Source organism: Xenopus tropicalis, chromosome 6, assembly GCF_000004195.4.
Source record: "Xenopus tropicalis strain Nigerian chromosome 6, UCB_Xtro_10.0, whole genome shotgun sequence".
Taxonomy (NCBI): domain Eukaryota; kingdom Metazoa; phylum Chordata; class Amphibia; order Anura; family Pipidae; genus Xenopus; species Xenopus tropicalis.
The window spans coordinates 23403809-23424679 of record NC_030682.2 but is presented as its reverse complement, the minus strand read 5'-3'; the positions used below and the strand labels follow the sequence as shown (position 1 = coordinate 23424679).

The following is a 20871-nucleotide window of genomic DNA, read 5'->3' as shown; positions in this document are numbered from 1 at the left end:
AACCGTTTTGGCTGACATGGAATGGGGCAATACAAGTTCCTGGGATTCATGGTTTTCTAGCACTGAACGGCATGGTGACGCCACACCAGTTCAAGAAGTGCTTAAATGCCATTTCCATTTGCTACTGTTGTCGTTTATCCACATTCCCGCACTTGCACTGTCCTGGGAAACCATTGATATGTTTGTTAACAATGCCAATTGCTGCCCACTACAAGAATGGGCATCAAAGTGTATTGCCAACCTATTTTGATCCAACATTAGCCAACAGAGCTTACAATATCCTTTTCCTATCATATGCTGCACATACTAGTGTCAAGTAGTGTCCCATAAACCTAACGCTGTGTTTTTGGCCATGGGGAGGAACCCAAAGGAAGGTAGAAGATACAAACTCCATGCAGGTACCTGTAGTTCCTAGGTAGGCATCTTGGCCAAGGCCCCGGCACTGAAAGGCAGCAGCGTTGCTTGTGACTAAGAAGATGTTGAAAGGTGACATTGCACCAGAGAGGCTTTTTTTTTACCCTATGACCATATTCCTGAGTTTCTACTGCAACTTGCTTGCTTTCAGGGTTAGAACTCCCAAATGGTTGCCCTTTTATTGGCTCCACTAGGATCACCTGACTGCAGCTGGCAATGATGGGAGCTACAACACAGAGCTGGCCACTGCTCCTGTATAAACTATAGCAAGAAAGGGAAAGTTGTGCTCAGCACTAAATTTTAAACTATTAAGTGGGGGTGCAATGAGGCTGTGACCACAAAGACAAGAGCCCCACTGCACTCTCCCTTTATCTATCTATCTATCTATCCTATCTATCTATATATATATATATATATATATATATATATATATATATATATATATATATATATATATATATGACATTAAGACTTTCTGTGCATGTGTGTATATGTTTACTTTAATAAGCCTCTCAAGAAAAGTGCTTTGTTGAACCTTTCATCAGAGAAGGCCCATGTTATGTCAGTTCTGCATTATTAGTAATCAACCCCCAGTAACAGAACTCAACGTTTATTTAACCCCATCAACAAACACACATCCTAACAGCATTCCTTCTCTCTCTCTCGCGCTCCTTTACTCTGCCCCTGACTCACTATCCTGTGTGCCTGACTGTGTTCCCACTTGAATGAACCTGCCTCCATAGGACAGTTAGTGGGGTTTAGGAGAACCTTTCATCGCCATCACATTAGACCATTGTTTCCCTAGAGTGCGTCACCCGTTATGACCACCCTGAGTCCAAACATAGATTTATGCTCTTTAATCCATTGACGCTGAGAGATAAATGTGGCGCTTTGAGCTGTGACACATCACATTGTATGTGAATGAGCGGAGCTCAGCAGTAAGAGACCAGATGTAACCCTCTGAATAAGGACCTTTGTGTGGGACCTTTAATACTGCTTATCTTCTAACCTTTAGCTGGCGCCTGTCTATTGTACAGCTAATACCCTGTCTCACGTGCAAGTGTGCCGGCCCCACTCACTAGCTCTTCACTCCATCTCCAACGTAACCCTGTTTGTTTTAACCTGTAGGAAGAAGGCGCTATTAGAGACGGTTATGCCCAATCTATTCGGCCGTGGGTAAGCCGGACTGCGACACGCAGGCTTTCGCCTAATATTGGCTTCTGTGTTCTCGAATGCTTGGTGCAGCTTTTTAAATCTCCTATGACATGCTTCCCAAGGCATGCATTATCTCATTCAAATATGGTTTTCCTTGAATTGGATCAGTTTACCCTTCTGGGAGCCCTGTTTATAATAAATATGCACTTCCACCCGCACCTGCTAGCAATCTCCTATTACTGGCAGCAGGAACAGTTTAAGGATACAGATTTATCATACCGTATTGCATGAGCTTGATATGTGAGTGCTTTCTATATCTCCTGATTGTGTAATCTGATATACACGTATATATACACATGCATAGTGTATGCCGATCCCCACTTCTGTGTCTATGGAGTGTGATGCTATTTTAAGTAGGGATGCACCAAACCCAGTTTTTCGGGTTCAGCCGAACCCCTGAATTCATCGTAAGGGATTCGGGCGAATACCAAACCGAATTTGGAAGGGTTAAATGTTAAAAGGGTTAAATGTTGCCACGTGCATTGCGTGTTCGCGACATTTAACCCTTCCAAATCCTGGACCGTGGATTCGGCCGGATCCGAACCCTGACGAAAAAGGCCGAATACTGAACCGAATCTTGTATTCGGCGCATCCCTAATTTTAAGTCTGGGGCCATCCAGTCCTGGCATTTATAAGCCCATATTCCCCTTTACCCCCAATGGTGGCATGAGTAAGGTATTCCCTTTATCTTCCTGATGATCTGGAATCCAGTAATGTTTCTTTTTTCTATTCTTGTTCTCTCTCCTAATATTCTTGCTTTGCTTCTGTCCCTGTCCCTAGGAACCTGTCTATGCTTCTGTTTATTCTCCTGCTCTACCTGCCGCCCATAAATGCCAGTATTTTGTTCCTATACATCAGGTGAGGAAATCACATGCACCTGCTACCGGTTTAGGTTCAAGGCTTGCATTCCGTCCCAGTGGCACACAGGCGTGTGTAGTTGCACTCACATAGTAACACGCATGTGAATCAGACTCCGGTGCCTGCACCCTAAGCCTAACATAGATCTAATTAGATATTCTGGTACCTGATTTTACTAATTTTCATCTTTATTAACTGCATCTTTTCCTTGATTGGCCATTAACAATCATCTTGTGCTGTATGCTGGTAGCCATCTTAAGCAGAGAGGCCATTTCACCTGAGCTCTAATTATATGATGGTGCCCCATGGGAGGGAATGCAATGTACCAAAAAGTACAAATAATGACATTTGATGACATTTGCCATGTTTGCTCCTGGTCTAGTAACCCATAGCAACCTGCAGTTAGCTGTGGGTATGAGTGTCTCATCTTGAAGCACGCTTTGCACCTGTTGCTACATTACCTTTTACATAATTAATCACTTGGAATATAGTTCTACATTTACTGTCTTAGGGGGGGTCCAGCCTACAGCTTTTGTTGCACTAAATTGCAGGGGTGCCACCAACAACTGGACCCACGCAAATTAAGACCACAAGGAACTTTTTACTTTCCTATGAGAACATGTAACCTGCAACTGATGCAAACCTTCACATATCTGACAGTGTTTGCAGAAATTGGGAGGGGGGGGGGGGGCGACATTAGAGGAATAGGAACACATTTATTCTGGGAATTCATCTTTCTGGGCAGGAAATTGTACACAAAGAGGAAAATTGCCATTTTTCTACTCTGCTGAAATATCTGACAGCCTGTTAATCTCACTGCGGACAGATTTGGGCTCTGTTTCATGTGTGTTTGGGTATGTTGATGCATACTTTCCTTTATCAAAGCCAGTTATGCCTTAACATTTATGCTTCTTTAATGCTGGGGGGTTATATTAAAGGGCAGAGTTGTGCTGATCCAGTAATCCTTAACAACCAATGAAAAGCTTGCTTTTATCATTCTGTCTACACAAAACCAGTAAAAGATAACTGCTGATTGGTCACTGGTGTACTGGAGTGTGGCAGAGTTTGCTGGTTATGCTACATCTGCCCTTTCCCCTTCTGCTGCATGTACTGCTGGAATAATCAGAAAGGAAGAGGTTCTACAGACAGAGAAAATGAATGTTTTTTAATTAAGGGAAACGATGCCCCATGTATAAATAGTGTATTTGTTCAGTGATGATGTTCCCTTAAACTGATTGTGGTGTGTGAGGCCATGGATTCCTGTGTGCTCAGAGCTCTCCTCCCTCTGCATGTTTGCTTTCTGCGCGCTCGGAAGATTCTTTCCATGCACGTCTGTGTTTATTCATTATAGCGCAGGGTGCCGTGTTCCATCCATCAGCAAAACCATAGCTAAAACAGGCTTTTTAGAAGTTGTAATTAGATGGTAATCCTATTTTAAACACAGAATGGCTCTGTGAGGCAGTCAGTATGGCAGATCCTCCGCGTGAAAAGGCAAATATGCTGGGAAGTGCTGTGCGTATAATAAGCTCTGCCCACAAACTTAAGCTCTAGTTACTGTAGAGGTTGTATTTGTTTTCCTGACATGGGTTTGGCCTTACTCTTGGTCCTGGCCCTCCTACCGTTGGGAATTGCAAATCCCAGCAATTTTTTCATAGCTGTAGGAGGCGCTGTACTGCTCCTTTCTGCCTTTCCTGTCTTCTGTCCTTTCTTATCTCAGTCTTCCTCTCTCTCTTCCTTTACTTTTAAGGTCAGTAATGCTACGACCCTGGGGCAGTCCAGCCCTGTGATGTTCGATGAGCGGCACCCCTGGAGATGGAAGGTGAATTGGCATCAATTTAGTCTTAAATGGACAGTGTCTTTTTCCTTTCTTCTTTTGAAGGAATCTTGTTGATGATAATCGTAAAATAATGCAGCTCTAACTGTAACGGGAAGTAGTGTGGGAGTAAAAGCCAGAACTCTGTCCATTAATTGGCTGATGGGGCCTAGCATGTATGTGTGCCTTGGCTTGTTTGTGTGCACTGTGAATCATATGATCCCAGGAGGCGGCCCTTAATTCATAAAAAGGCAATTTTCTATTCAGGGTTACCCAATAGCGCATTCTACTAAAAACGGTTAATTTAGATGAAGCAGGGTTTTACATATGAGCTGTTTTATGCAATATATATTTATAGAGACCTACATTGGGGGTATAATTTTCCTTTAAGCCACAGCCCCACCAACCCTTACAGGTATAAGGATTAGATACAGAGCTATGGGACAGGTGATCCTTGGACCAGATGACCACATATTTTCCCAACCTACCTAAGGCCTCCGTTTTATGACATCATTATCCAGCCCATAAACATATGCTATATGGAGTAGTTGGTGGGTTCGAAAGAGTATTAATAAATAGACCAACCAAACAGACTGGGCCATCTACAGATATACAAGTTCATTTGAGAGTGTGAGAAAAGTATAAGACAAGTTTTACAGGTCTAGCTACCAATAGCGACTATTCGGCATGTAGTGTTTACTAGTTGGCAACTTTAGAACAAATATCTGATTGGTTGCTATAGTTTACTAGGCATGAACAAGCTCTGCCCCTTTTAACTCCATAACCCCATAAGCGTATCAGCAATCTGTACAAAGCTCATAAACAGGGAATTGATGAGTAAATGGATTATCTTTAGAGTTGCTATTGATGCCAAGAATCAGCCTGTGAGATCAGTGAAGAATCCACAAATGAATGTAATATATTATAGTCGTTTTGTAGGGACCAAAAAATTGCTTGCGCTAGGGTTGCTGAATTCTGTTGTCTCTGTACCTGTGTTTATGCTGTGCCTCTCGTGTTCTTGATGCCATAATGCCATAATAATCACGTTCGGGTTTATATACTGATTATATTGGTGGGCGCTTAATTATGTTACTATGCTCTTTGGAACTCCCTGTGGGTCAGTAGCATTATTGTCCTATGTCTTTTTACCCTGCCTTCTTTGTTTTTCCCAGCATGCTTTGTCTTTGCTGCTGCCAAGGAAATAGTGAATAATAAAAGGATGGTGCATGTCTAACAGCCCTGTATTTACTGCCCAGTCCACATCAGGTTCCTTTGCACCGTTGTCCCATATGAGATTGCTAGCAACTCCTCTTAACCCATTTGTTGTTCCAATCCCCCTTCACCCTTTCTTCCTTTCACCTTTCTCTTATTCTAAACTGAAGAAGCCACTCAGCAAGGCGTGTTCCTTTAGGCTTGCCACTACATGGTGCTTATTTTTCTTTCTACTTTTTTATCCAGCATTGAATAGTTAGAAGACGGAATAAGCTAGAGGTTTCACATATACTTATGCACACTGACTGGCATATATGACCCCCGATCTAGTAGAAAAGGAGATGTTGTTAATCCATTAAATGAGCTCTAGGACATGGGTTGGTGTCTGTGCTTGGCATAGGCTGAAGCATCTTGGCAGAGTTCTTTTCAGCACTGATCAGTGTTTGTGTTTCTTGAGCAATATTATATCATGTAGTAGGTAAAGGTCAAAAAACAAGCGTCTAGACAGCATTAAAACTGCCATCTGCCCCAGCATTTAGCCTGTACCCAGCAGCATAAAGTTCCTATATCTAAACCCCTCTTTAGTCTCCGTTTTCTCAGATAAACATTAAAATGGATACAAGGCCAATTGTGATAACCTCTCATTTATTTGCTAAATAAAACTGCATTCATATGTAGGACATGTCTGCTTTGGGGTACCTCTCCTCGTCTCCTAGGTGGCACTCCCAGAATGTTACCTTTTGTACATTATATGGCAACCACTAGTCTTGTGCCCACTGTGGCTAATGTATTAGTATTTCCTGGTATGTAGAGAATTCAAACTTTTAACATTTTGAATGCTTATTTGTGTATCTCATGTACTTTTCCTCATTATTACTGATGGTGTTGCTGAATCACTGACTGATGACAGAGAGATTCATAAGACAATGAATGCTTATATGTACTATACATTTTACACCATGTTATTAGGTTGTGATCATTAGAACATTTTAGAACTGCCCTCAAAACACTAGACTGATTTATTTTCTTCCCCCCCCCTGCAGCAAAGGGTGACTGACGGCAATGGGCTTCACGTGTCTATTGAAGAAAGGAAGCAGCAGATTACAGTCAGGGAGGAGGCCTGGAAAACCAAAGGCATAGGGGCAGCAAATGATTCCACACAATTTACAGTGGCCGGCCGCATGGTTAAGAAAGGTTTGTATAGAATACATTTGGCTAAAGTATATTAGCCCTCTGTAGGGTCTGGCTTCAATTCATTAGCCCACAAGCTACATATATAGTATACATAACTTATGCTGACTTTAAGGTGTCTAGTAGGGAGCTTATAGGGGCATGAGTTGACTCCAGGTATAGTAACCAATATCAACTGCCCAGTCTAGTAAATGCATAATATTGGTTGGTTTTTATACTAGTATAGAGCTAGTGATTTTTAGTGTTTAGAAAAAATTAGCAGGAAAGTTAAGTTTATCTCCTCACAAAACATTTGTCCTGTCATTTCTTATGGCTGTAATTACAACAGTGGATCCTATTGAAACTTATTGCTAACAGTGTGCTGTAAGGTTAATGATATTGTTTTATTGTATTCCTTAAGAGAAGAGTGGCAGAACTAATAGGTCTGATTGTTTCAGTAAAGCTCCAACTTTTGTTTGTATTTTCTAGGTCTGGCCTCACCTACAGCCATTACCCCCGTCGCATCTCCAATGTCTCTCAAATTTAAAACTCCAGTTTCCAAGCCTCTGGAAGGTAAGCTGGTAATGGCCTGGAAGAAGTTTTCTGGCAATGTTCATTTACATTCATATTGGCTATTGCTTTAAAGCTGCTTCTGATCATCATTTGGGATATAAAAGCCTTGAATAACATTAGGGGCAGATGCTTCTTGCAGCATTTCCTTGGATAGCATTGTGCTCTAATAAGGCCCTGAAGCCACAGCAGTCCAATAAACCCCAGCCATGTCATTATAAATGTGTATTTTTACCAAATAGGATTTCATTATTTAAAGAAACTATTTTTTAATTTTATTTTAATGAGAACATTAATTGTTCATTTTGCTGTAGTTCCAGGAAAATCTTTGATAAACACGTGTTTACCTCAAAGGTTACCCTGACTGACCTTCAGGTTGTGCTTCTGGGAGTATTTAGGGGGAGAAAATAGTTACTCTCCCCAAGTGTCACCCTAAATCTGTCCCTCAGGTTGGACTTCAGGGCTATTGGGGGTGAGGGCAAATAGTTATTCTCACCAAATTCTACCCTAAATGACCTTCAAGTTGGGCTTCCAGGAGTATTAGGGTGAGAATTGGGGATAATGGCTATTTGCCCCCACCCAAACTGACCTTAAAGTTGGGCTTCTGGGGAATTAGTGCTTCTAGAAGTATTTAGGGGCAGAAAATTGTTATTTAATCCAAATCCCACCCTAGTGGGATACTATTTAGAATGAGCAAATAGTCATTCTCCCCAAATCTCACCATACCTAGTCTTCAAACTGGGACTTTAGCAGTTTCACAGTTGTTTAAGTAACCAGCAGGGAGCAGACCCTGGCACCATAAGGCAGACTTGTGACTCCCCTGCAGCCTACCATCCACATTCCAAAGAAACCCATACCATCTCCTTTATATCTGTCTATTAACCAGGTCTTGCAAGTTCTTATACTAAATAACCACCTTAATTCTTCCAGAAATTGAAGCCAAACCTGATATGAATTTGGAATCTGACAGGAAGTTAGAAAAACTAGAATCATTTTTGGGAAAACTGCACAACAGGGGTGAGTATTATACCTTTACTTTTGTATTTTTGATTATCATAAGTATTTTTTTTTTAAACAGTATGTGATCAGACAGCTCTTCTACCACCTAAGGGCAACTATTCTTTTCTTTATTTGCCGTAATTGTTTAATGGCAATAGTAGGATTGGGCATAATTCACGGGAAGGAGTTACAGTCTCATTGTGTACTTTGAGCCTTTCCTAAAACTTAATTGTTTGTTGGCATGCCTAATCCCTAACTTCTACAATGTTCCTGGATTGTTCTAATCCAGCAATGTCACATGGGCTAGCAACTCTGGGTGTGTGGTCTGACATAAAGAGCCCCTCTGCACTCGCCCATTATCAATATATATAGGACATTAAGAGGGGCTCATGTCCACTACACCATTATCTGCTTATAGACTCTAGAGGGAGATGCCATAACACTGTCAGCAAAGGCATGCAGTACTAATTCTATATAAAAAAAAGTCCATGTTAAAATATCACAGAATGTATTCTGTTTCATACACAAAGCTCAAGCTCCATTACATTTCTATCCACAGTTGGAGGGCTACAAGATACCACACTGTCAGTCACAGGCCAATCAGTGAAGGAGGTGATGAAGGTGGACGATGATGAAACTTTCGGAAGGTTCTACCGCCCTTTTGAATTCTCCACTGCCCACGTGCCATTTGATTTTGAAGATGATTTTGATCTTCTCTTCAGTTCGGAGGAACCAAAGTGAGTAAATGTCCTTCTGCATTAAAGATTTCTCCTCAGTATGCAGAGCTTTCATGGCAATGGTGGCTATGGAATTTCTTGAGAGAGCAGAGAAACCATGGAGGTATCTGACAAAGGGGTCTGTACCCATAAGGCTGTAATCATGACAGCAGGGGATACTCCCTGCATTTAATTATGCTGTTGTGCCAGTTTTAAGCTTTGTGAGTACTGAGATAGGGGTGCCGATTCCCCCAGCTGAGCTCTGGACTATGCTTGAAGGAGATCAGGGTTTGCCTAGAAGTGGATGAACATCTCTGATGCCAGACTGGTTATTGCTGTTACTAGGTTAGACTTGCTGGAGATAAATAAATAGTTAGAAAGATATATGTTTTTGAGTTAATCCATCATATTACAGTATGTTCCGTAGTTGAAGATGTAGGTTGTTGAACTGAAATGCAGTCTTTCTGTGAGATCTCTATATAGGCCACTGAATTTTCCCAGCTCCTCTCTTGGCTTTTCCCAGGCTTTTGTGACATTCAGGGCCTGTACCTCAGCACCTTCCCTCCTTGGTGTCACTATGGGGCTCCTTAATTGCAGTGGTTTGTTATTTGCCTCCCTGTGGCTAGGAGCTGCGGGATGGGAAAAGAGATATGCAGGCTCTTCCCGGAATCCTATTGCTTTTTTTTTTTTTACATCACAAATGCCTTCACAGCCTTAAAGCAGGACAAATCTGTATATTAATGGAAAATATTCAGTATCTATCTGGTAGAATATTCCTTTAATAAACATTGGAAGGGGTTCTTTAGGTTTAGCTGTACTGGGCATGAACAGGAACATACAATATTCTCCTATATTCCCAATAGGATTGTTTTGCCCCAATAAGGATTAATTATATCTTAGTTGGCGTCAAGTACAAGTTAAAGCTTTATTACAGAGAAAAAGGAAATAATTTTTAATTCATTTTGTAATTCAGAACTTTCTGGATAACAGGTTTCCGGATAACGGATCCTATACATATATATATGTTTGATAAAGGCTGCAGGAGTAGCCGAAACGTCAGTTCTTCACTATCTTCCAATAAACTATTGAATTTTGTGATAAGTCCTGTGTGGAGCGGCCCATTTCTTGATCGACATATATATATATAGGGTGTAATGGGGGGACAGTAGGTTGTGTAAGCATTTTGACTGTTACCCCACAATCAGTCAGGTCTCCTCCTCAAAGATTCTGCTCTAGCAGCCCCTGTAAAAGAAGAGTTGGTCAGGCCAACCTTTGTATGGAGTGTTGCCTACTGTTTGACTACTTTTAGCTTTTACAGTTCACAAACAAAACATCTGGGAACACAAAACCATCAGCCATAGAGATTTTAGGCTTCTGATCCAGTTTTTTCCATGTGCTTGAACCTAGGCTGACATCTGCTGTAGCAGAACACAAGCGTGCCGTCCGGCCAGCCCGCCGGGTGCAAGCGTCGGGAAACCCACTGAAGATGCTTGCGGCCAGGGAGGACATCCTACAGGAGTACACAGAGACGCGGCTGAACGTGGCGTTCATGGAGTCCAAGAGAATGAAAGTAGAAAAAAGTAAGTTAATTCCATGCTGGTGTAAAATCTTGGGTTTTTTTTTTTTGGTTGTGAAGCAACTTAGTCAACAATATATCCTCAAATGCACCAGTGGGAATTTAGGCATTTCAGGCATCAGCAATGGCTGCATGTATATTCACAATGAGGCTACTCTTATCTGAACTTACTGTGTGTTGTTCACTTCTTGATTTGTAAAAGTAGAAATGAAGGAGACAGTGTCTGTGCTGTTACTGGTTTGTCTACAAGAGTAATGGTTGGTTATTGTCCTAACAGCTTTGATGACATTAAACACTGATCTTCTCATTTTGCTGCTGGCCCAAAGCTGGAGGGAAGTGGCTCTTTCATTTTCAAATTTGATAAATGTTCTAAGAACGGCATTAGCACATAGGTGTCCAGACAGCCCTGTATGTTGCAATTATTGTACATATCCTTGTATCATCAGATGATCTGGTTACCCACTACATTATAAACAGTGATAACTCCTCTTAAGATTCAGCTGCCTGCCTGTTTGTAATATTCCTATTTCTGAGCACACTGGCTTACATCAGTATTTATTCCAAACTAGCCAAAACTCATTTATGCCTGGGGCGCACATTCTTTAACTGCCCTTTTCCCTGTTAGCAGTGATTTCATTTTGTTTGGCTGTTCTAACTTATTGACTTCTTGTCTCTGTGCTAATATAGAAGCATGACAAGTACAGATATTGTGCAGTATTTTACATTACATTAACATTTATTTATAAAGCGCCAACACATTCCTATACAATAGGTGGGTTACATACATTGGACATACAGAGTAACATATAAAGCAATCAATAACCGCTACAAGAGGTGAAGAGAGCCCTGCCCAAAAGAGCTTACAATCTACAGTATGTTCCTACTTGTATGGCTCAATTGTATTACAGGGGTTAATGTTTTTAGTGGTTTAGAATCCATGTTAAAGGGATATCTAAGATCTTAATAGTTGAGAATTTCGTTTTCAAGTCTTTTTTTTTTTTTTTTTTTTTTTCTTCTTTCCTCTAAAGTGTCCAAGAACTCAAACTTCTCAGAAGTCGCACTTGCAGGCCTGGCAAGCAAAGAAAACTTTACCAGCGTAAGCCTGCGGAGTGTCAATATGACCGAGCAGCACTCCAACAACAGCGCCGTGCCATACAAGAAGCTTATGCTAGTTCAGATTAAAGGTATATACCCATGCTCTGCCTGCCGGGGTTGCACAATGGATCCTATTATTTGCACTGGTAAAACAGCTCAGTATTTGATGTTCAGATGAAGCAGGGGCCTGGCAATAATAGTGGTGCACCAAAGTCTGTTCCATCTGCTGTGCCGGTATTTTAATGAAATGTTCCCATGCATCCCAGCTTCCTCTCCTAAGCTGGCAGGAAGAATAATTCCAGGCTGTTGTTTTGTTTAGGACGCAGGCACGTTCAGTCGAGGCTGGTGGAACCGCGTGCATCCTCTCTGAATAGCGGAGACTGCTTCCTGCTGATCACCCCGCACCACTGCTTCTTGTGGGTCGGAGAGTTTGCAAACGTCATTGAGAAAGCCAAGGTTTGTATCCTGTATGGATGACATGCGGGGCTTCTGTGTTTTAACCGATGGACAAATTCTGCTTGTCAGACAAATATCACAGTGGTGCAGCATCACCTGTCAAACTATCAAAGGCCAGGATGTGGCCGACTTATTCCAACTCTCATTCAAGTGCTGCTCGGCATGTTAACACTTTGAAGCCGGTCTGTTACGAAGCCAGGAAATCCACAGGGAAGGACATATATAATATAGCACAGTCATGTTTGTTTGGAGAACTGTTTAGTTTCTGCAAGGATCTTCACAGGCGTGGGGTTATTTCAGGGTTATTGCAGCTTAAGTTTAGAGAACTGTCCGTTCTTCAGTGGAACCGGATTCCAGCCCATTGGCCGGCTCTGCAAGAGACAGCTGTTCCATACTTCACAGGCTAAGGAGATCTGTGTTATTTTATCCAGTGACCTGTTCCCCTCTGCCCTGAGGGAGAGGATAACTTCCTCATTAAGCATATAGGAAATGTTGGCAGGTTTGCTGGAATCAGCAGTTTTTGTGGGTGTGTACATATAATTGTGTATAATAAGTGTATACAAACAGGACTAAAAGGCTTTTACATCTGTGGCTATGAGCTAGAAGTATTTGCACATCTGTATGTGTAATGCAGACGTCACAATGGAGCTTAGTGACCATATAAAGGCACAAGGACTGGGATAGGGAGCTCACAGAACAGTGAGGTGATTTCCTGGGTTTCTGGTGCAGAGCGCCCATGACCCCTTTATAATAAACATTGATTTTCTATGATATTTGTATAGAGGGGCAGATGTATAAGGCTTTTTAAACTAGTATTTTAAGCCTTTTAGTAATTCCAAAATTCACCAAGAAGAAACCAGCATTTGCTTTAGACCCTTTATTTTAATCTAAACTATACCCCCAGAATGAATACTTATCCCACAGTTTATATCATATTAAGGGGCCTATTAAAGAATCTTACCAAACTGGCATATATATACAGTGGCTTGCAAAAGTATTCGGCCCCCTTGAACTTTTCCACATTTTGTCACATTACAGCCACAAACATGAATCAATTTTATTGGAATTCCACGTGAAAGACCAATACAAAGTGGTGTACACGTGAGAAGTGGAACGAAAATCATACATGATTCCAAACATTTTTTACAAATAAATAACTGCAAAGTGGGGTGTGCTTAATTATTCAGCCCCCTTTGGTCTGAGTGCAGTCAGTTGCCCATAGACATTGCCTGATGAGTGCTAATGACTAAATAGAGTGCACCTGTGTGTAATCTAATGTCAATACAAATACAGCTTCTCTGTGACGGCCTCAGAGGTTGTCTAAGAGAATATTGGGAGCAACAACACCATGAAGTCCAAAGAACACACCAGACAGTTCAGGAATAAAGTTATTGAGAAATGTAAAGCAGGCTTAGGCTACAAAAAGATTTCCAAAGCCTTGAACATCCCATGGAGCACTGTTCAAGCGATCATTCAGAAATGGAAGGAGTATGGCACAACTGTAAACCTACCAAGACAAGGCCGTCCCCCTAAACTCACAGGCCGAACAAGGAGAGCGCTGATCAGAAATGCAGCCAAGAGGCCCATGGTGACTCTGGACGAGCTGCAGAGATCTACAGCTCAGGTGGGGGAATCTGTCCATAGGACAACTATTAGTCGTGCACTGCACAAAGTTGGCCTTTATGGAAGAGTGGCAAGAAGAAAGCCGTTGTTAACAGAAAACCATAAGAAGTTCCGTTTGCAGTTTGCCACAAGCCATGTGGGGGACACAGCAAACATGTGGAAGAAGGTGCTCTGGTCAGATGAGACCAAAATGCAAAACGCTATGTGTGACGGAAAACTAACACTGCACATCACTCTGAACACACCATCCCCACTGTCAAATATGGTGGTGGCAGCATTATGCTCTGGGGGTGCTTCTCTTCAGCAGGGACAGGGAAGCTGGTAATAGTTGATGGGAAGATGGATGGAGCCAAATACAGGGCAATCTTGGAAGAAAACCTCTTGGAGTCTGCAAAAGTCTTGAGACTGGGGCGGAGGTTCACCTTCCAGCAGGACAACGACCCTAAACATAAAGCCAAGGCAACAATGGAATGGTTTAAAACAAAACATATCCATGTGTTAGAATGGCCCAGTCAAAGTCCAGATCTAAATCCAATCGAGAATCTGTGGCAAGATCTGAAAACTGCTGTTCACAAACGCTGTCCATCTAATCTGACTGAGCTGGAGCTGTTTTGCAAAGAAGAATGGGCAAGGATTTCAGTCTGTAGATGTGGAAAGCTGGTAGAGACATACCCTAAAAGACTGGCAGCTGTAATTGCAGCAAAAGGTGGTTCTACAAAGTATTGACTCAGGGGGCTGAATAATTACGCACACCCCACTTTCCAGTTATTTATTTGTAAAAAATGTTTGGAATCATGTATGATTTTCGTTCCACTTCTCACGTGTACACCACTTTGTATTGGTCTTTCACGTGGAATTCCAATAAAACTGATTCATGTTTGTGGCTGTAATGTGACAAAATGTGGAAAAGTTCAAGGGGGCCGAATACTTTTGCAAGCCACTGTATATGTAATATAATCAGTAAATATTGCCCTTTACATCTTTTATCATGAGAAGCCATTTTGTGATCTCTCCCTCAAAGATCAGCTGACAGGAAACTGTAACAGGAAGTAGTGTGGAGCAAAAGACAGAACTTTGACCACTAATTTGCTCATGTGACCTAGCAGGTCTGTATGCCCTTGGTTTGTTTGTGTGCATCGGGAATCATATGGTCCCAGGGCCCTATGGGCTGTTTGATGCAGTATATGTTTATACATTGTTCAGGGGTACAGTTTGTCTTAAACTGGTCCATAGCACCCAATGTGGGCCATGGCACCCATTCCTTAGAAGTGGTAGGACCCAGCTGTGCTTATAACTGGTTACTGACAATAAGAGGCAATCCTGCTGTCTGTATGAAGCACTTGTGAGGTGTTCACCATGACCAAAGGGCTAAAATATTTACCTTGTTTCAGGCTTCTGAGCTGGCATCAATAATTCAGACCAAGAGGGAACTTGGATGCAGGGCATCGTATGTGCAAACAGTCGAGGAAGGAATAAATACCCACACGCATGGAGCCAAGGATTTTTGGAAACTTCTGAGCGGTCAGACTGAATCTCAAGGTGATAAATGCATTTAATCACTAAGTCTTTGCACTTCTGTATACATATATTGTACAGAATAGTCATCTAAAATGCTTTTCTTTTTCTTTTTTTTTTTCAACCCAGCTGCTGGGAGCCCAGAGGAGGATGAGAGATATGAAAATGCCATCATAGAAACAAACTGTATTTATCGATTGCTGGAAGATAAGCTGGTCCCTGTTGATGAATTTTGGGGCAAAGTACCTAAGTGTTCACTTTTAGAGTCTAAAGAGGCAAGTTGTCTTACAAAAAAGCTGTGCTTCTAACCATTTGGCTTACGTCATGGCCATCACCTATTTCTGAATGGGAGAAAAAAGGCTAAATAGATGAAATAATAGTATGGAAAGTAACGACTAGAGACTAGGAGAATAAAGAGGTTGAGTTGAGTAGTGGTTGTCCTTGGCATCCCTCTCCAACACTGATCTCTGTATGCGTCATGGGTGGGCTAGCAGTGTCCCTAACTGTGCACATACATAGAAATTATAGCTTAGAATATATTGGCATACCTACATAATATTCTTTGCTGAATATATGGCTGCACCGCATGGCCACCGAGTATTTAAGCCCCATTTATCTCACTCTTGACGGTGGTACTCTGGGCATAGGTTATAACGGAAAGTCTAATGGGGTTTAAGAAAATGTAGGGAGCTGTCCCTGCTATGGAGAGTTGGGTTTATGGGCTTTAAAGGTCTTAAAAGACGAGACGCCCCCTGCTGTTCTTTGAGATCCTTGCAGTATTTGCTGTTTCCATGAGAAAATGAGGGTGATACTGTATGTTGGTTTCTCCCTACAAGGGTTTCTTGTGCCAAATATTTTAATGCTGATGAAATTCTTTTTAAGATGCCCCCCAGTGTCCTGGAAGGAAAGGAAATGGAAGGGTAGCAGTTGGCATGTTATGGTGTATTTGTCAATGGATTTATTTTTCTTGTTTCTACCTGTAGGTGCTTGTGTTTGATTTTGGAAGTGAAGTGTATGTGTGGCATGGGAAGGAGGTGACCTTGGCACAGAGGAAGGTGGCGTTCCAGTTAGCCAAACATCTCTGGAATGGAGCTTTTGACTATGAAAATTGTGATATCAATCCTCTGGACCCTGGGGAATGCAATTCTCTCATTCCAAGGTAGGGTAGCCAATGAAAATCAGCATTACTTAATGCTTTGGGGCATGGTGCTGCTCTGTGTAAATGTTTGTTTGTTTGTTTTTTAAAGGGGCGTTAATTATATGTGATCAGTGTGAGCTGAATGTAGAGGTTTCTGCTGAAAATGTTTTTTCATGCTGCACCCATGTCATTTTTGTAATATTATTTACTATACAGTCTAGACCCAAGCCGTTGAAGGGAGATCTTATTTCTATACTTAAGCTGGCTATATGTACTCACATACACTCATTAGGTGATGTAGACAAAAAAAAGTGGATATTTCCCAGATTTGAGGCACCCTGGTGCTGGGCTGATCCAATCATTCTGCACTGAGACTGATCTGGTTAGGCACTAAACCATTATCAGTAAGGATGGCTATCAAGTGCCACCCTGGTCAACAGTGGTCTAATCAACTGATAATATCAGCCTGTGATCAACTCCTTTGCTATTAAGGGCCATATTTATTATACTGCGTTAGCCAGCATCACCTGTGATGCTGCCCATAGCAACCATTTAGCAATTAGATTTAAATGGTCACCTACAAGTTAGAAAACAAAAGCTATAGGCAAAATCACTGGTGATGTTGGCTTACACACTTTAATAAATATATAATTATTCATAAATATTCCCCTAATAGTCGGGGAAGGAGGTCAAACTATTTAGCCAGATTCTCCCTCCCGGTTAAACCAGCACTATTATGGAAGTCTCCGCACTGATGGGAAATGTTAAAGATGTGTGGCAATGGAGTATTAATACTAATACTAGATGGATATGGCAATGGCGTTTTAATACTAGTAGAGCTGCTTCTGGCAATGGGGTATTAATACTAATACTAGAGCTGCTTATGGCAATGGAGTTTTAATACTAGTACTAATACTAGAGGTGCTTATGGCAATGAGGTATTAATACTAGTGCTAATACTAGAGATGCTTATGGCAGTGGAGTTTTAATACTAGTACTAATACTAGGTGCTTATGGCAATGGAGTTTTAATACTAGTACTAATACTAGAGGTGCTTATGGCAATGAGGTATTAATACTAGTACTAATACTAGAGGTGCTTATGGCAATGGATTTTTAATACTAAAACTAATACTAGAGATGCTTATGGCAATGGAGTTTTAATACTAGTACTAATACTAGAGATGCTTATGGCAATGGAGTTTTAATACTAGTACTAATACTAGAGGTGCTTATGGCAATGGATTTTTAATACTAAAACTAATACTAGAGATGCTTATGGCAATGGAGTTTTAATACTAGTACTAATACTAGAGATGCTTATGGCAATGGAGTTTTAATACTAGTACTAATACTAGAGATGCTTATGGCAATGGAGTTTTAATACTAGTACTAATACTAGAGATGCTTATGGCAATGAGGTATTAATACTAGTACTAATAGTCAAGATGCTTATGGCAATTGAGTATTAATACTAGTACTAACAGTAGAGATGCTTATGCAGTGGAATATTAATACTAGTACTAATACTTGAGATGCTTAAACACTTGGTACAGCGGTGTTAATATAAAATGTCTGTTCATCTAATATGTTATTCTTATAAGTCATGTTGATGATCTCATAATAACCTGTTTTATTCAGGAAAGGGCACGGGCGCCCTGATTGGGCAATATTTGGAAGGCTGACAGAGCATAATGAAACCATACTGTTCAAGGAAAAGTTCCTGGATTGGACAGAAATGAAGAAACCCAATGAGAAGGGTGTGTGCGAGGACTCACCGAAGCTTAAGGCAATGCCATTTATTCATTTGATTGATCACATTTTTTTATTAGTAATATGGGATTGTGTTTTAAAACAAGACATTTACAAGAAAATGAAAATTGTCTTTATTTTGCTGAGCAGGGTCATGCATAGGTAAGGCTGTTATAAGAAAGTAAATAAATGAATAATATAATAAATACAGCTTTTCCTCATGACAGGAAGACCCACAATCTGATGTGAAGCCTTATGACATCATGCTGATGGTCCCAGTTCCCCAGAAATCTGTGGGTACGGTTCTTGATGGATTAAATGTCGCCCGTGGTTATGGACTTATTGAGGGAGATGATTGCCGCCAGTATGAAATCTCAACCGTCTCGGTGGATGTCTGGCATATCCTTGAATTCGACTACAGCCGGCTGCCGAAGCAGAGCATTGGCCAGTTCCACGAGGGAGACGCCTATGTGGTAAAATGGAAGTACTTTGTGAGCACAACAGGTGAGGACTGATCTGTATGGGAATTGGGACACTGGCGGGAGAATGCTGAATGTTGGGCTTGCACTCCAGGCTCTTAGGGGCATATTTATTAACCTTGGAGGCAAACACCACCGGTGATTAGCAATTAGATTTAAACGCTCACCTACAAGTTAAAAAAGCAAACATCTGGTTGCCATGGGTAACATCAGCGGTGATGTTAGTCTCTCATTTTAATAAATATGCCCCTAAATAGATGAATGCAGAGAGCTGGGAGCTGAAAGCCATGGGTAACATCAGCGGTGATGTTAGTCTCTCATTTTAATAAATATGCCCCTAAATAGATGAATGCAGAGAGCTGGGAGCTGAAAGCTCTAATGGGGTCATAACGACCAGGGTATGTTATTCCTAGCACTCCCGCCCCGCTGTGTCAATGCTGTCCTGTACTGTGTATAAGGGACAGCTGGGAATTGAACCTAATTGACAGGCCCAGCAGTGTTACATGTTTTGAATGGAAAATGGGTCGTTGCTTTTTGCCGTGTAATTGGCTCTGCTTACTTTTCATTGCTAAATTGACTTAATGATATCCCTCCAGCGTTTTTCAATTCTAAATGACCCGTTTCACATGTCATAAATCTGCTGTGACGTCTGAGATATAATTGCCATTAGCCAGTCATTATCACTGATTCAGACTCACTTTACCCTGACGTCAGTTTCTTCTTGTACCTTGTATACGCTGGCTTTCTGTTTGTCATATGCTCAAGGGAGGCCCCATGGAACAAAAGGAAAATGAAACTTGTGTGCAACAAAATGTAAAACTCAGTGAAGGGGCTCAATCAAACAGTGGTGTAGGTTTCGCCAGGTCCACTTCAATAGGTACCATGTAAAAATATAAAATCCACTAGAGAGCCAAATGCGTTCTGAGGAGTTTATTGGTTTAGAGATGCATAGCACTACATGTTTCGGACCCCTGGGTCCTTCCTCTGGACCAATAAACAACTTAGAACGCATTTGCCTCTCCAGTGGAACTTTTGCTCACAGCCCCTCACCATGTTGTGCTCTGCTGCTAGATATAGTAATTGCATGTTTGCTTATTAGAGAGAGCAAAACACACCCCAGGCCTATTTCCTAACATTGGTGCAAATATGTACCAGAGCAGTACCCATAGCAACACTCCAGAATTAGGAATTATATTGAGTTAGAATATGGAGAAAAACAAAGCAATGTCTAATTGGCTGCTGAGTGTTATTGTGCTAGTGCCAATGAGCACCTGTGTTAGGAAAGGAGCCAGGCAACCACTGAAAAGGGACAGTTAGTATTCAAACATTTAAGTAGTGGCAACTTTACTTTTAGCATCAGCCTAATATGCAGGCTGATACAAAGCCTATATTTGTTTACTTTTGTCCCTCTATTAGGGCAAATACAGTAGCATGTTTAAAGGCAATGTAAACCCTCAAAACAAATGTAAAATTGCTCAGTGAGCTTTTCTAGGCACTTGGAAGCATATTGGAAGTACAGGTATGGGATCCCTTATCCGGAAACCTGTTATCTAGAAAGCTCCAAATTAAAGGAAAGGCCATCTCCCATAGACTCCATTATAAGCAAATTATTTAAATTTTTAAAAATGATTTCCTTTTTCTCTGTAATAATAAAACAGTACCTTGTACTTGATCCCAACTAAGATATAATTACCCCTTATTGGGGGCAGAACAGTCCTATTGGGTTTATTTAATGGTTAAATGATTCCCTTTTCTCTGTAATAATAAAACAGTACCTGTACTTGATCCCAATTAAGATATAATTACCCCTTATTGGGGGCAGAACAGCCCTATTGGGTTTATTTAATGGTTAAATGATTCCCTTTTCTCTGTAATAATAAAACAGTACCTGTACTTGATCCCAACTAAGATATAATTACCCCTTATTGGGGGCAGAACAGCCCTATTGGGTTTATTTAATGGTTAAATGATTCCCTTTTCTCTGTAATAATAAAACAGTACCTGTACTTGATCCCAACTAAGATATAATTACCCCTTATTGGGGGCAGAACAATCCTATTGGGTTTATTTAATGGTTAAATGATTTTTAGCAGACTTAAGTTATGGAGATCCAAATTACGGAAAGATTCCTTATCCGGAATACCCTTGGTCCTGAGCATTCTGGATAACAGGTCCCATACCTGTATTCAAAATGCTCATATAGTAAATTTTAATCCACAGTGCCACCTGCTGGTCATTTCAGCCAACTTGCTACAGCTGGCTGAAAATTAT

General features: G+C 41.2%; 1 protein-coding gene across 6 annotated transcripts in view; it reads left to right on the top strand.

Annotated features, from left to right (window-relative positions):
* Positions 1 to 20871, top strand: part of svil (supervillin) — a 157747-nt gene that overhangs the window by 128652 nt on the left and 8224 nt on the right. For 4 of the 6 annotated variants that reach the window (XM_012965654.2, XM_012965655.2, XM_012965659.1 and 1 more), the window contains 14 exons: positions 2410 to 2487; positions 4235 to 4306; positions 6556 to 6706; positions 7172 to 7255; positions 8183 to 8269; positions 8811 to 8988; positions 10375 to 10547; positions 11572 to 11727; positions 11958 to 12094; positions 15109 to 15256; positions 15362 to 15507; positions 16216 to 16391; positions 18011 to 18158; positions 18349 to 18625. In XM_012965654.2, the coding sequence (XP_012821108.1) occupies positions 2410 to 2487; positions 4235 to 4306; positions 6556 to 6706; positions 7172 to 7255; positions 8183 to 8269; positions 8811 to 8988; positions 10375 to 10547; positions 11572 to 11727; positions 11958 to 12094; positions 15109 to 15256; positions 15362 to 15507; positions 16216 to 16391; positions 18011 to 18158; positions 18349 to 18625 (2011 nt within the window). The remainder of the gene's footprint in view (positions 1 to 2409; positions 2488 to 4234; positions 4307 to 6555; positions 6707 to 7171; positions 7256 to 8182; positions 8270 to 8810; positions 8989 to 10374; positions 10548 to 11571; positions 11728 to 11957; positions 12095 to 15108; positions 15257 to 15361; positions 15508 to 16215; positions 16392 to 18010; positions 18159 to 18348; positions 18626 to 20871) is intronic. The other 2 variants (XM_012965660.2, XM_012965661.1) reach the window with 1 other exon arrangement.